This window comes from Pagrus major, chromosome 8 (assembly GCF_040436345.1).
Source record: "Pagrus major chromosome 8, Pma_NU_1.0".
Lineage (NCBI taxonomy): Eukaryota > Metazoa > Chordata > Actinopteri > Spariformes > Sparidae > Pagrus > Pagrus major.
The window spans coordinates 15,231,939-15,245,120 of record NC_133222.1 but is presented as its reverse complement, the minus strand read 5'-3'; the positions used below and the strand labels follow the sequence as shown (position 1 = coordinate 15,245,120).

General features: G+C 40.4%; 1 protein-coding gene across 1 annotated transcript; it reads left to right on the top strand.

Annotated features, from left to right (window-relative positions):
- Positions 1-7,366: 7,366 nt before the first annotated feature.
- On the top strand, positions 7,367-11,932 carry tmpob (thymopoietin b). Its single transcript, XM_073472915.1, has 6 exons — positions 7,367-7,979; positions 8,104-8,221; positions 9,063-9,218; positions 9,447-9,556; positions 9,648-9,748; positions 9,995-11,932. Exons 1-6 carry the CDS (start codon positions 7,746-7,748, stop codon positions 10,383-10,385), a joined length of 1,110 nt encoding a protein of 369 aa, XP_073329016.1. The 5' UTR covers positions 7,367-7,745; the 3' UTR covers positions 10,386-11,932.
- The last annotated feature ends 1,250 nt before the right edge of the window (positions 11,933-13,182 follow it).

Genomic DNA, 13,182 nt, shown 5'->3' with positions numbered 1-13,182 from the left:
TTAGTCATTCACAGTGAAAGGAAAATATGAATAATATCAGGTATTTCGATATGAGTCATGACTTTAGTGGTAATTACTGCATTTCATTTCACTGAAAAAATATAAAAATGATGATGATGATGATGATGTGTTTTTTTGCTGGAGTCTGTACCAAACAAGCATGTTTAATGTCATTCGTAGGCCACAAAGTATGTTGTGACTAGGTTTGCAGCAATATACTGGTTTCAAGGTATACCATGGTATGAAAATACCTTGTACATTAATTCTAGCATATTAGTGTTATTAAAAATATGTATATTTCAACTTTATATAAAGTTTCATGTCTGTCCGGACATAATGTTTGGTAAAATTATAGTAAAGCGTTCAACCAAAAAACCCCTCTGTTGATGAAAATAACCTCATAATACCGTATACAGTAAAACCATTCGATTTCTGAGATGGTTATTGGACGGTTGCAACCTCAGTTAAGACACGTTTTACAAAAAATCTCAGCTCCTTCGATTTGGATATTGCTTCTGGCCATATTACAGTTTTGATAATATTTCGACTAACTGTTCAGCACTATCTTACATTGGATTTATAACCTCTCCTTAATAGTTAAATTAGTATACTACTTGGTTATCAGAATATAGGATTTCTGTCCTAAAAAGTGTTTGCTTTCTAGCCCAGATTTGAGCTTCTCAAAAGTATTCTTTGAAGTCTGAATGTTTATTTCTTGACAGTTTTTTGCTTCATTTGCTGAAGAAATTGGGTTGCATGTTTCCTTCCTCATGAAAATGACGATTTGCTGACTCAGTCTTTTTCTGTTTGCATGCTGCTCTACTCTTCCCACTTCTCAATGTCTCATTGAACTCGGGAGGAGGGCGAATCCAAGACAGGACATGCGTATTACATGTTTTCATTTGCCCTCATATATGCCTGAATAGTGAAACAATCCCTCTTTTCATGCCCACGGTTTCATTCAGTGGGTGGCGAGAGCACCACTATGATTGAGGATGAGGGAGCTGGGTGATTTTTTCCAAGGTGAGCACCTCATGGGAGATGACTGCTCGCTGCCATTAGTTTAAGTGCAGGAGTGTCAGTTAACCCGACACTGGCACCAGGAATACTTAATGCCAGATGGAGGGAGCTGTCCTTGAAGTCGTAACAAGCAGGCACAGAGAAACAAGCCTTTATTCAGTGTGAGAGAACATTGAAAAAATTGATAACTTAGCAAGGTTACCACAAAGTGTACGTTAAATCCCACATAGGAAAGGGAGGGATAAAGGAGATTGAAGGGGGTGTGGAGGGGCAAAAGTCCAAAGTGGATAAAAACATAGTTTAGATGTTGCTGACTGTAATTTTTGATTGCGTTCAAAATACGCAGGAATATAAAACAAAGCAGCGGTTGTCACGCTAAAGGGTCCAGCTGCTTAAGAGGTGTCAAATTATTGTACCTCAGCTGGATACATCGGTGTTGGAAGCCAGGGGGTGAGAAAAGAGCCAAACCCAGCAGACTTTGGCACATTTGTCCTCTACCGCTGGCACGGATGAGCCACGCTGTGAGGCTTCAGAGCATCGATAGGCCCCCGGTGTTTTACTACCCAAAACTATGAGCTGCTACAAGAGCCGAACCATCAAGACTACCTCCTGGATGGACAGTAAACATGACGACAAGTGCTTTTTCAACATGGTGTGCCTCCTAGTCCACAATCCAAATAGTTCTGATGTAGGTCCAGCTAAGAGAAGTCCATTCAGGCAGCATGAGGCCTAAAAGTTTCAGTTTTCAAGATTGAATAAATAAGATCATATCAGCTGAAGTACCAGGTTTTTGGGGAATGTGTTCTGGCTGCAGTAGACACAGAGCTGAGAGCTATTACTTAAAATAACTTGACACCAGAAGGACCAGTGAGGAAATTACAAACACAGTCATGTCAGTCTATGGAAGCGCCTCACACAAAGGTCCCCAAAGAGGTCTCTTTTTGTCAAGCTTTTATAAAATCCACTCCCTTTTCTTTTCTGGTTCTTAATTGAAAATTGAGCTTGAGTCCTGCCAACAATTGCAATAAAATGCTGAATGCACTGAGCTGTTGGCACGTTCCCTGATCTGGCACTTGCACGTAGGAGTGCTGCTGAGTCTCTGTTGATTGTCTACTCCTCATTCATTAGGAATGGTTAATGCTGACGCTCCCGAATGGTGACTCCTCGTTTGAGTGAGGGGCTGTGAGCTCAGAGACCAGGCATCCGGGAAAGAGAGGAAACAGTTGGGGGGCATGGCGGTGTCACACCAGACACATCACAGGAGGCTTTTGAGAAGTCTTTGGCTCTTCCTATACTGGTCTGGTACCAGTGTTCAGCCATGTGGACAGAAAAACTAAGCAGAGGCAGGTCTGTTGAGAGCTTCAGCCAAGTTAAGCACGGAAATATTTCTTTCCTGTTAACTCAAGAGTCTGGCAGTCACCTGTGTGAGGTTGCCCTCTCTTTTAGTCGCGAGCCATCGGCCATTCAGTTCAGCTGTGTCAGGCATGTTAAAAAAGGGCCTACCTGGTGTTGAACCATGAGTTAAGTCAAATATGTGGTGTCTGAAATCTTACAGAACAGATGAGTGTTTTGACACCACATGGCGCTCTGTGTCATTGTCTTGTAACTAAGAAGATTTTCACTTTGCTTGTTGTGTTGGCAAAAGAAATTTCCCTAGGTGCTGAAGTATCAAGTTGCAACAAGTTCCTGAAGGCCGTGTCATGGGGAGCCTGGTCTTTGCTTCAGGACAGTGGATACATTTCTGTTTGGGCAAAGCTTGTGATTGTGTTTGGCACACAGTAGCTCACTAGCACATGCTCTCCTTAAACATTTGCATTAATTTACTTTTTTGGCCACTTAGGTGCAGCTGAAACAAGCTGAAAACACAACATTAACATCACCTTATAAAGTTTATTTGGGGAACTTGTTAGCAGTAGTTGCATATTTACGTTTCCCACAGATATAGAGCAACATTAGCATTCATTTGGGGTGTTGTTTCTGACCACCCTTGTCACAGCTCCATGCTAGCGGGACTGCACGCAGTCTCAAATGCTCCATTGCAGGGATGGTTTTCTGTTCGCAGATATTGTTCTGTATGATTGTATCACATGAAGGCACCTAGATTTTATGTGTGCGGGTTTTGAGACTAAACACCATAGACGAGCCCCACTTCTTGTTCTTCATTCGTCTTTTGCCTCTTTTTTGGTGCAGCCAACACAACTTCTTCTTCTTCCTCTCCCAAACAACAGAAGACAACAGAAGCTTCAAAGCATTAGACTGGGTGTTATAGAGTTTTTAGATATTTATTCTAAAAATAACATTTTTAATGAACAATAGCAGTAAATGCTAAACTTACTGAACACATTGCATTTCCTGTGACTAGCCTACTTTAGAATGAAAGTCAACTTGTGTTTCACCAGTTAAATGCTCAGAGCTCTACAGATAGTCTCTTCTAGCAAAAAGCTTGGTGTTATCAGAACTGCTCATGTTGTCACAAGCTTATTAGTTGGTGGGAAAACTTTGAAACTGTGGCAATCCTAAGCAAGTACGAGTGAACCAAAACAAAGTTGTGGGCCATAAAGTCAAAACAGTGAGCTGAAAGATATTAAAATGCAGTTTTGCATTTGAGAGGAACTGCAAAGTCAAGTGATAATCCTTTGGTCCATTGTCAGTATTAAAATATTGACTATAGCAGCTTTAAGTATACAGGGTTCATGACCCTGTTGAACTGTGAACTTGATAAAAAATCTTCATCAGTGAAGCTCCTTTGCATTGCAGTGAATTTGCAGTGGTCACCAAGTGCTGCAGAAGAGGCAATTTCAGTGGCTCTAACAGATCAAATTAGTCTTGATCCTTTTATGTGCATTACACTTTGAGATGGATGGCCTACATTAAGTTTTCCCCTAAATGATCCAACATGGCATCCCATGGGTGCCTCACTGGAGACTTCTTCTTTAACTACATGAAAGTTTGTGCACAGTAATGTGTGCCTTAAGTTCAGTGAGGACATAAGCAAGTGTGTCTCTGTACTCAATGGCCAAATAAAACGGGAAAAGCCGTAATCATAATAATACAAATACATGGAGGAGTACTTATGATACAAACAGGCAGGTGGCCAAATGGGCATCAACAGGGGTCAGAGAGGGAGTCTCATTTTTCCTTCTGACAGAAATGTCTACAGCTAGGCATGTGTCCTTTAAGTAGTTTGGATTGTCAACAGATGAAAATATACTGTGTGAGCACTACTGGATGGCTGTTCCTAGGCCAGGACACACAAATCTCAGCTCCTGTGAAATACACTGCTACCGCTGCCCGCATCCTACCCACCTTTTTGCACAGGAAACTGCCCAGGACTTGATCTTAATTAGTTTGGCACTGAGTAATAACATCCTCTGAGGATTAGAGATGTTGTGATAGATTAGTGCAGGAAAAGTCACTTTTTTTAGTATTAGTTGATACAACAAAATTCTCTGCTAAAGTAAAAATCTTACATTTGTCCATTTGGTCAAACAAAATAAACTTAACAAATTATATATACAGCTGACTTTTTGGTTATTAAGTAAATCTGGACCAAGCAACAAATGTATGCCCATTAGGATGACAAGATTGTGATCATACGTTGTGCTGAAATTTAATAACTTTGATTAATTCTACAAGTATGTGTTTTGTTGTGTCAGTGGAATTGGATAAGACATTCTCTGGGTGGTAAAGGTTGACTTTTCCTAAGCTACTTCAGTGGTTGGCTCAATTGGGATTTAGAAATGCTTAAAATCCAAAATAAACTTCACCAAGGAGTCTGAGCTTGACATTTTTCTAAGTGATCAGAAATCCACTTTTGGAACGAGTGTGTTTGAGTTTGTGTTCATTTGAGATGTGCCGTCTTTTCCAAATACTATATATCATTCAATAATTCAATTGTCAGTACAACTTTCCATAATGCGCTCATGCCGTTATTTTCCTGTAAATTGATTTTTGTCTTTCTCCTGTGGGTTATTGTATTTGTTCTCTAAGATTTATTTTACAATAATCTGTCAAGAAATTATACTGACTGGTCGACATCAGGTGGAGCAATTCCATTTTAAACGAACTCATTCTGAAAATGTGAATGTTGACGATTAAAGAGCAGGCTTTGATCATTTTTCAGGGGCCATGACTGTTATGCTTAAAGAGGCACTCTCTATGATTCTTGGCCCATGCCTTATTTTCTGTATAAATTACATACAAAGAAAGCTTAAGAGGTGTTTCTCAAGGGCTCAACATTTTTTATGCCTACACTCCATTGGCAAATGCACTATGGAAAAGCTGAACTCTACTTGAAGTGCTGTATTTTAGTGTGGTTTGGAGCTGAGGTGGGGATCAATTGCTTGGTTTCTGCAGCAGCATCCCAGAAAGCCCCGGAGAGGCAGGTCTGAAGGACAGGTGGGGAGCCACACAGTGCCACCTCAAACCACTGTCCCCACTGCAGGAGGGGGGGCTCACCACAGAGTTAGAGACAGGCAGAAGGTGGTCAAACACTGCCATGTCTGTGTCTAGTGAAGGGCTGCAACTTCTGATTATTTTCACTGTCGGTTTATCTATCCGTTTTTTGTGTCAATAAATCATTTTGCCAATAAGATGTCAAAAAATACTGAAAACATTGCCTTGCTCCAGACCTCTGTATTGCTGCACACATCCAGTATTGGTTCAGTGGTTCAATAAGATAAAACAAAATGACTTGACTAATGCAAAAATATCCTTCACAGTTCCCAACAGCCCAAGTTGACATCTTCAAATGTCTTGTTTGGTCCGGCCTAAAACACAAAAATATTCAGTTTACAATAATACAAATAAAACAGACAGAAGAGGCAAATCCTCACATTGGAGATGCTAGTACCAGTTTGTGTGTGTTGAGGGGGACTGGTAGAAAGGGATGATTGTGTCATCTTTTGTCCTTTTATGCTTTCTTATCTTCTTGATTTGGTCATTTTACTCTTGACATAAAACAGTGTGAGGTCCCTCAGATCTTCTGTGCAGGGACATCTAGCTGGTTCAAGGTGAAGGCTGAAAACTAATGGTGATCATGCTTTAGCCGTTCCAGAGAAGCAAAAGCATGTTTAAAAAACCTTCTTAAAGGATAAGTTCACCCAAAACTGAAAATTCAGTCATTATATACTCCCCTTCATGCGGACTTCGGCTGAAGTTTCGTAGTCCACAAACTATTTCTGGAGCTTCACAGCAACTGAAGTAGAGACTTGTTTTAAAATGTGAAACGCAACTGAAATAAGAACATAACGTGGCTCCTTACAGCTCATCCAGCATAATCTAAGTCTCCAGAAGCCCAGAGATCCCAAATTTTTTTGAAGTCGACGCACCTTCGAGCTTGTGCAGCCACTTCTGATGGGGTGTGCGTTAATGCTTTTAGCTTAGCAGCGATTTTGGCTATAAAAAGGGTGTAAATAACGTCTTTTCAAATCAATTTGGGATCTCAGCGCTTCCAAAGACTTGGTTTACGCCATTTTATGTTTTTTTAACATTTATAAACAAGCTGTTGAATAGTAGCCTACTGCAATACTGTCTTGCTCTGAAGCTTGAGAAATGTTTTGTGGACTACAAAACTTCACCCGACTTTCCATCTGCATGAGACTGACTAGATAATGACTGTATTTTAATTTTTTGGGTGAAGTTATCCTTTAAAGTCCATGAACTTTCTCTGGCTCTTACTTTATACATTTTATTTAATAGGTTGTACATTTAATTCTCATCCTGTCTCTCTTATCTGAATCTCTCCCATTTTCTTCTCCCCATAATGAACTTTACTTTACTTCTGTGGTGTACTTCTTAGTGGCATGACATGAACATGAGGCTTCTCCATGTTTCTTTTGAATCATGCGGCTCATGCTGCCCTCTGCTGTTACTTATCCAGACTTGTTGTGCATGGCTTAACATTTGTTCACCGCCTCGTTATGTAACACAAAAATGTAGTAGTGACACTGTAGATATTATAATTAACTCATAATCGATATCAACGATTAGTTCATGCGACAGACGTGCCCGGCAGACTGAAACTGCAGCTGTGAAAACGCGGGTAACAGCCAGTGCCATCAGATCGCCATTAACATTGTTCTCTCATCACTCAACACGACTTAAATTAACTATTTAAACTCGCATTTGTCCACTTGTTGAAAACAATGAGGTTACGAACGTTACTAAACTGAAACAATAGTGGATATATCATCGATAGGATCAATGTAAAGATGTTATCGAAAACACACAGCCTGCGGTTTCTTTGTGGCGGCGGCCTGCGACTGTTCCATTCATAGCCAGCCAATCAGAGTGGAGCTTACTGGGGGGTTCCATCCAATAGCGGGGCTGGTTGTTGTTCGGCCCTGTTGCGACCGCGGACAGACAGAAGCAAGTGGACCGGTTGGAAGCTAAGCTAATCCAGTCATATTTCAGCTAGTTTATTTAGATTTTTGCATTGGCTCCACCTGCGGCACACGCGTGTATCTGTTTCCGAAAAATCAGAGCTACCCGTGAGTATTTTAGCTGTGAGGCTAAGAAGCTGAACCGGGCATTTATTTTGTTAAACCGCTTCTGTGCTGCTAGCTGAATTGGCAGCGGCAAGGCGCCAGTCGTGTTTGACAACAGCGCTATTCAGTCACGTTCCCGGTGTTGTTGTTGGTAGCTGCCGACTGAACGCGCTAATTTCCGTTTGGTGCAAGCGGCAAAATAAGAAAAGGCTCCCGATAGCTAAAATAAAGTTAAACATGGCAGAATTCCTCGAAGATCCGTCGGTTCTCACGAAAGATAAGCTGAAGAATGAGCTCACAGCCAACAATGTGGCACTTCCCAGCGGAGAGCATAAAAAAGAAGTGTACGTGCAGCTGTATCTGAAAAACTTGACTGTGCTGAACAACAAGAAGAGTCCGCCTGCAGACACCTTCTCCAGCGACGAAGAGTTACCTGCTCCCGTGGTGTCCAACAAAAGCCGATCTGGAAGAGTAAGTGAGCTTTTAAGTAGTTTTAATCTGTGGATATCTGAGATGATGCTGTGGTCGTCTGTATGGAGTGAGGGCAAAGGTGTGTGTTATGATTTGTATGATATGTACTTAAATCTTTCTGCAGAAAGCAACCAAAAAGACAGACAAACCTCGCACAGAGGAAGTGGAGGTGACAGATCTGACTGATGAAGACTTGAAACAACAGCTGGCGAAACATGGTGTGGAGTCGGGACCCATTGTCGGTGAGTTTCCTGCAGGGCGGTTCAGACTCCAAGTGGAAACACTTGTCTTGTGTGTTGTTTTTTTGCCTGAGAAATAAGACTGAACTTATTCAGAGATGCCAATAAATTGATAAGGATTACATTTTTGATACTATTAATTAATTTAGCAATTATCAAACAAAGGGATTTCACTTAAAAGAAAATGGATCCAGTTTTGCTTTGTCTTTTTGTCCACTTTAGCTACACAAATCTGGTTATATTCAACCAGTCATTCACAATTTAAGGGCTTCCAAGTTAGTTTTTAACTATAGCCCAACAACCCTGAATGTTTGAGGCCAACATCAATATTGATATTTTAGTTTTAAAAATCGTATATATCTGTAAAAAATAATAATAATAATAATACTTTTGGTAAGAATCCAGTTTTTGGTCACCCACTGCAAATTTGTGTTAATTACTGATCATATACACTGATACGCTCTTTATGCAAAATGCTAACATCAGCCCAGCTGATTTATCTTTCAAGTTTGAATTAGCAGTTAGTCAAAACTATCTTTAAAAAAAAATTAAAACAATATTATTGTAATATTTAAGACTTTTTTAAAAATTCATTAAACTAAAGATGTAGTGATAATTAAATAGTGAGACAATAATAATAAGCATAACAATAAACTATATTGAAGTCCGCTAAAATGATCAAGGGCTTATGCATACATCGATAAGTCAATAACATAATTATCGTGACAGCTGTACTCCAAGCAATCATATTCAAATAATGACTTTATTTAACAAAATCATATAAATCATTCCTCAATGTAAGTAAAATGTTTTATGTCATTTGTCCTTTTTTGCCTCCATCCAGCCTCCACCCGTAAGTTGTATGAGAAGAAGCTGCAGAAGCTTTTGGACCAGCCTCCAGCTGAACCTGAAGCTCCTACAGACGTCACAACTCTCCCCAAGGCAGACAGTAACCAGAACGGCAACACAAATTCTGACCAGTACAGTGACAAGGAGGATGGTGAGATCTGAACACATATTACCAGTGAAGTTTCACAAGACTCTCCAAGACAAATAACCTGAATATGTCAGTGCATCTTAAAACATGTTTTCTTTTCTTCAGCAAAACTATCCAGACAATTTGGTAAATCTGTTTCTTGCAACAGGTCCCTGACTAAAAACACTGATGACTGTACTGATATCGCCACGTTGTGTTTACATTACAATGTTGTTGTTGTTTTTTTTACAGAGGAGATTGCTGCCCCTGAACCAGAGCCAGTTCCTGTCGTAGAGAAGCCTGTGAGGAGCAGAGGGAAAGCCCCAGTCACCACTAGAACCAGCAGCAGACGACAAACCAAGGTGAGGCACATTCTGCCTTCCCTAACCTTAAAGAAAGACAAGAGTCTATTTTTTGAGTTTGTATCAACATGTTTTTATATTATTCTGACAGGTGGTGGAGGAAATTGTAATTGAAGAAACACCGAAGAAGGCCAGCAAGAGTGTTGTTGAAGATATCCTTGCCAATGAAATAAGCACACCAACAGGCATCAGGTAACAGTTGATGATTTTTCAAGCTCACAAACAACCAAGCACTAGTTGTATTTTTTTGGGTTTTTTTTACTTGAACGAGGGTCAACTCTAGCTTTTAACTGGAGCTTTCACTCACTCAGCAGGGGTAGCTGGATGTAGGTTTTCAGCTATATAAATATCTTTCCATCTGTGAAATACTTCTTCTTTAAGTTAGTTTTTTTTTGTGTGCCTAGCCTTAATGTTTTATTGTGTTGTTTCCCTCAACAGTGCGACCTGTCGACGTCCGATCAGAGGAGCAGCTGGTCGACCAGTTAAACCAACCGAATACTGGCTGGATGAGTCCCGTGTGCAGCACACTGTCCACACCGAGAACCGCTCTTACACAGAGTCTTTCTCCAGAGCGGGCAGCAATGTCTCTTCGAGCAAAGCACCAACCAGACAAGGCTTCCTGTCTGTGTTGCTCAAGCTCCTGCTCCTCGTTGTGGTGGGCGGTTCTCTCTACTACGTCTACCAGAACCTGGATGCCGATCACATCAACACCCTTAAAGGTCTCCTAGACAGCGTCGTCGTACCCGTTCAGGGCGTTGTGAACAACGCAGCCACCTACCTGGGCATCGGTGACAGCAGCAGCGGTGCTACACAGAGCGCCGGCAATTAAAGACCCTCAGCAGTCTCTCGCCATGCCCACACCACCTCCCCGCCACCTGCCACAGCACACCACAACTCAAGCAGTACACTTGGCACACCTCTTCCTTTTACCTACATGGTTGGACAAAGGACACAGAATAAATTGGAACTATAAACTTACTCCTCTCTGGACTCCAGTTTTCCTCCCACCACAAGAGGAAACAGTAGCTTCTGGATAACACTGTTGTGTGGCAGTCAGAAGAGACTCGTTTTAATGTGGATTTTAATCTGTGAATTGTTTTGTGTCTTTGTGTGTATTTAACCCTTGTATGTAGAAACAAGTGCAGAATGGAGAAGTCAGGATAACCATGCATGGTTGTAGTTTTTGAAGGTCAAACTGTAGTTTCTAACTCTCTGTGCCAGGTGTTTTTCTGACGGTGAAGTGCCTGGACACTGTTAGCACTTAGTGCCCTCCCATTTTAAAGCACAAAGCAGTGCTACTACTAATACCAGAATGTCTCAGTGTTTCTGTATGAATTTCTAAATTTGCTCCGTAGCTATAGATTTAGGTAGAGTGATTCATTATTTCTATGGTGCTCAGGTTAATTCAGCTCAAACTTTTTAATGTGGTCTGTGCTGGGAGGAGACATTTGGTGTAATCAGGTCACATCACTGCATGAGGAAAATCCGCCCACGTTCAGGTTGAGGTATAAAAAGTTTGTTTTTATTTTTTCCAGTGGCTGATCACTGCTTAAATCATTGTTTACGGGGCTCTGTGATCACGATTAAAATGATAATTATGGTCACTCTGTTATAATGATTTTTACTGTCAATGGATTTGATGAAGAAAGTTTTAAGTACTTTTATCAAAATCCTCATCAATTTGCATACAATACTCTAAATAACAGTGTTTAAGTATTGATTATCTGCCAAGGAAACTGAAATTGCAACATTTGATCATGGATTGATTTTCCAGCCCTGCCGGTGTGCCCATTTGAGTTTACATGCTTTGGGTTTTAGTGGTCTGTTGTGCTTTTTTTGCTCCATTTTTTTAATTAGATTTCTGATCCTTCAGTCCTATATGCAGGATTGGCTGTTGCAGTGCACCCACATAGCCCACCTCACTGACAGCATATGTCCATACATGGCAGATCTGTAAAGAAGACACATAAACAAAGTTAATCAATTTATTCTCTTCAGAACTATTGAATAATTTTGCCTGTGAAAAAATTACCACAATTAAGTCACTGTAGGTCACTGAAGGGGGTGTTTTACCCACTGGGGGTGATGTTGGGGGTGAGAAGATTTCTGGGGCATCTTTGTTTCTATTTTGATATTTTTCTAAAGTGACGTGTTCAACTTTTTATAGCACATTTTAAAGTTTGAAAGCAATATGTAAAACTTTCAAGTGATACTGTATCTTAATCTGAATCTTACTGACTTAAAACAAGTGATTCATCATCAGGCAGCTCTCCCACAATGGACAGAAATGATAGGGGTTATGTGGGTAAGGATTTTTAATCTGTTTATTTATGATATTGTAGGCAGTGTATCATAAAATAAACTTTGTTGTTATCAGATGTGTGTCCTTTGTCTCTGCATCTTTTCAGGGCAATACCAGGAGCTTTGCATGTTTTAACCAGTTCGTCACAACATATGAATGCATCACTACCTTTTTTCAAGCAAAAAATGTCAAATTCGCTGGTTCCAGCTCCTTAAATGTGACGATTTGCTGCTTTTCTTTGTCATTTATGACTGTGAATGAAGAGTCTTTGGGGTTTGGACTGTTGGTTGGACAAAAGAAAAAATGTAAGTTATTTAAAGTGATTATGTTGCTGTCTCAAGGGAGTTAAAAATCTAAGTTGATTTGTAACATTTTAAGAAATTTAATGTAAAACAATTGCAAGTGCACACATCCTTACAAATCGGAAACAACTTTCCTTCTATTCTCTCAGCGTCTGTGCACCCAAATGTGTAACCTAAAGTGATAGCTTGACCAGTTAAGTCCCTTCAGCGCCCCGCGCCCACACTTCTGGCATCCCTTTATTTTTAACACCATAATGTTGCATTTCCTTTATTTTTTAATTTGCTTGAGTTTCTCGAGAAATGAGTAAAGACTAATTTAAATTAGAATGGCAGTAGAGTGCATACCTGCGCCAAGTCCCAACAGTCCTCTTTAATTCAATCAAGTCTGATCCAATATAAAATAAAACATTAGAATCCGCAAGATCTGGATTTTTATTAGATTTATTAGATACCAGCAATCTGGATCTTCCATGCATTATTTCCTGAGAAGTTAATAAAAATGTGGAAAAATGCAATGCTAACAAACGTCCAGATCCACACCAATAGTTAATGGACCCATCCTTCATCAAAGTTTCTGACAAACAACAAACAGACACGGCTACTAAGGCTAATAGTGATCTTGAGTGTAGCTGCAGCTAATCAGATATCTGTCTTGTCTGATCATCCCTCTGTGGTTCTGCTCTGAGAGGAGTCTCCACCTGCTGGCTCAGTGGTGTCTGTGCTTGTCTAGGAAATGCAGCTCAGCAGTCAAGTGTCCTCAAGACATCCAGATCCGAGGGTAAGTAAAATCACTGAACCTCGAAACCCGGTGTCTGAGGTAACCTAAATTAGACACACTCCTGAACTCCATCTGTCGCACAAAAAGCATCGATCATAAATGTGATTAATGCCATTAATAACCTTTCTCAAAGTTGTATGTAGCCATCTGTCTCTTTTTCTTGTTTAACAGGAAATTACAGTGTGTGTTGTTTTAGGAGATTGTTGTAGCAGCTCACTGAGGTGACCCTCGGAGTGCCAAACTG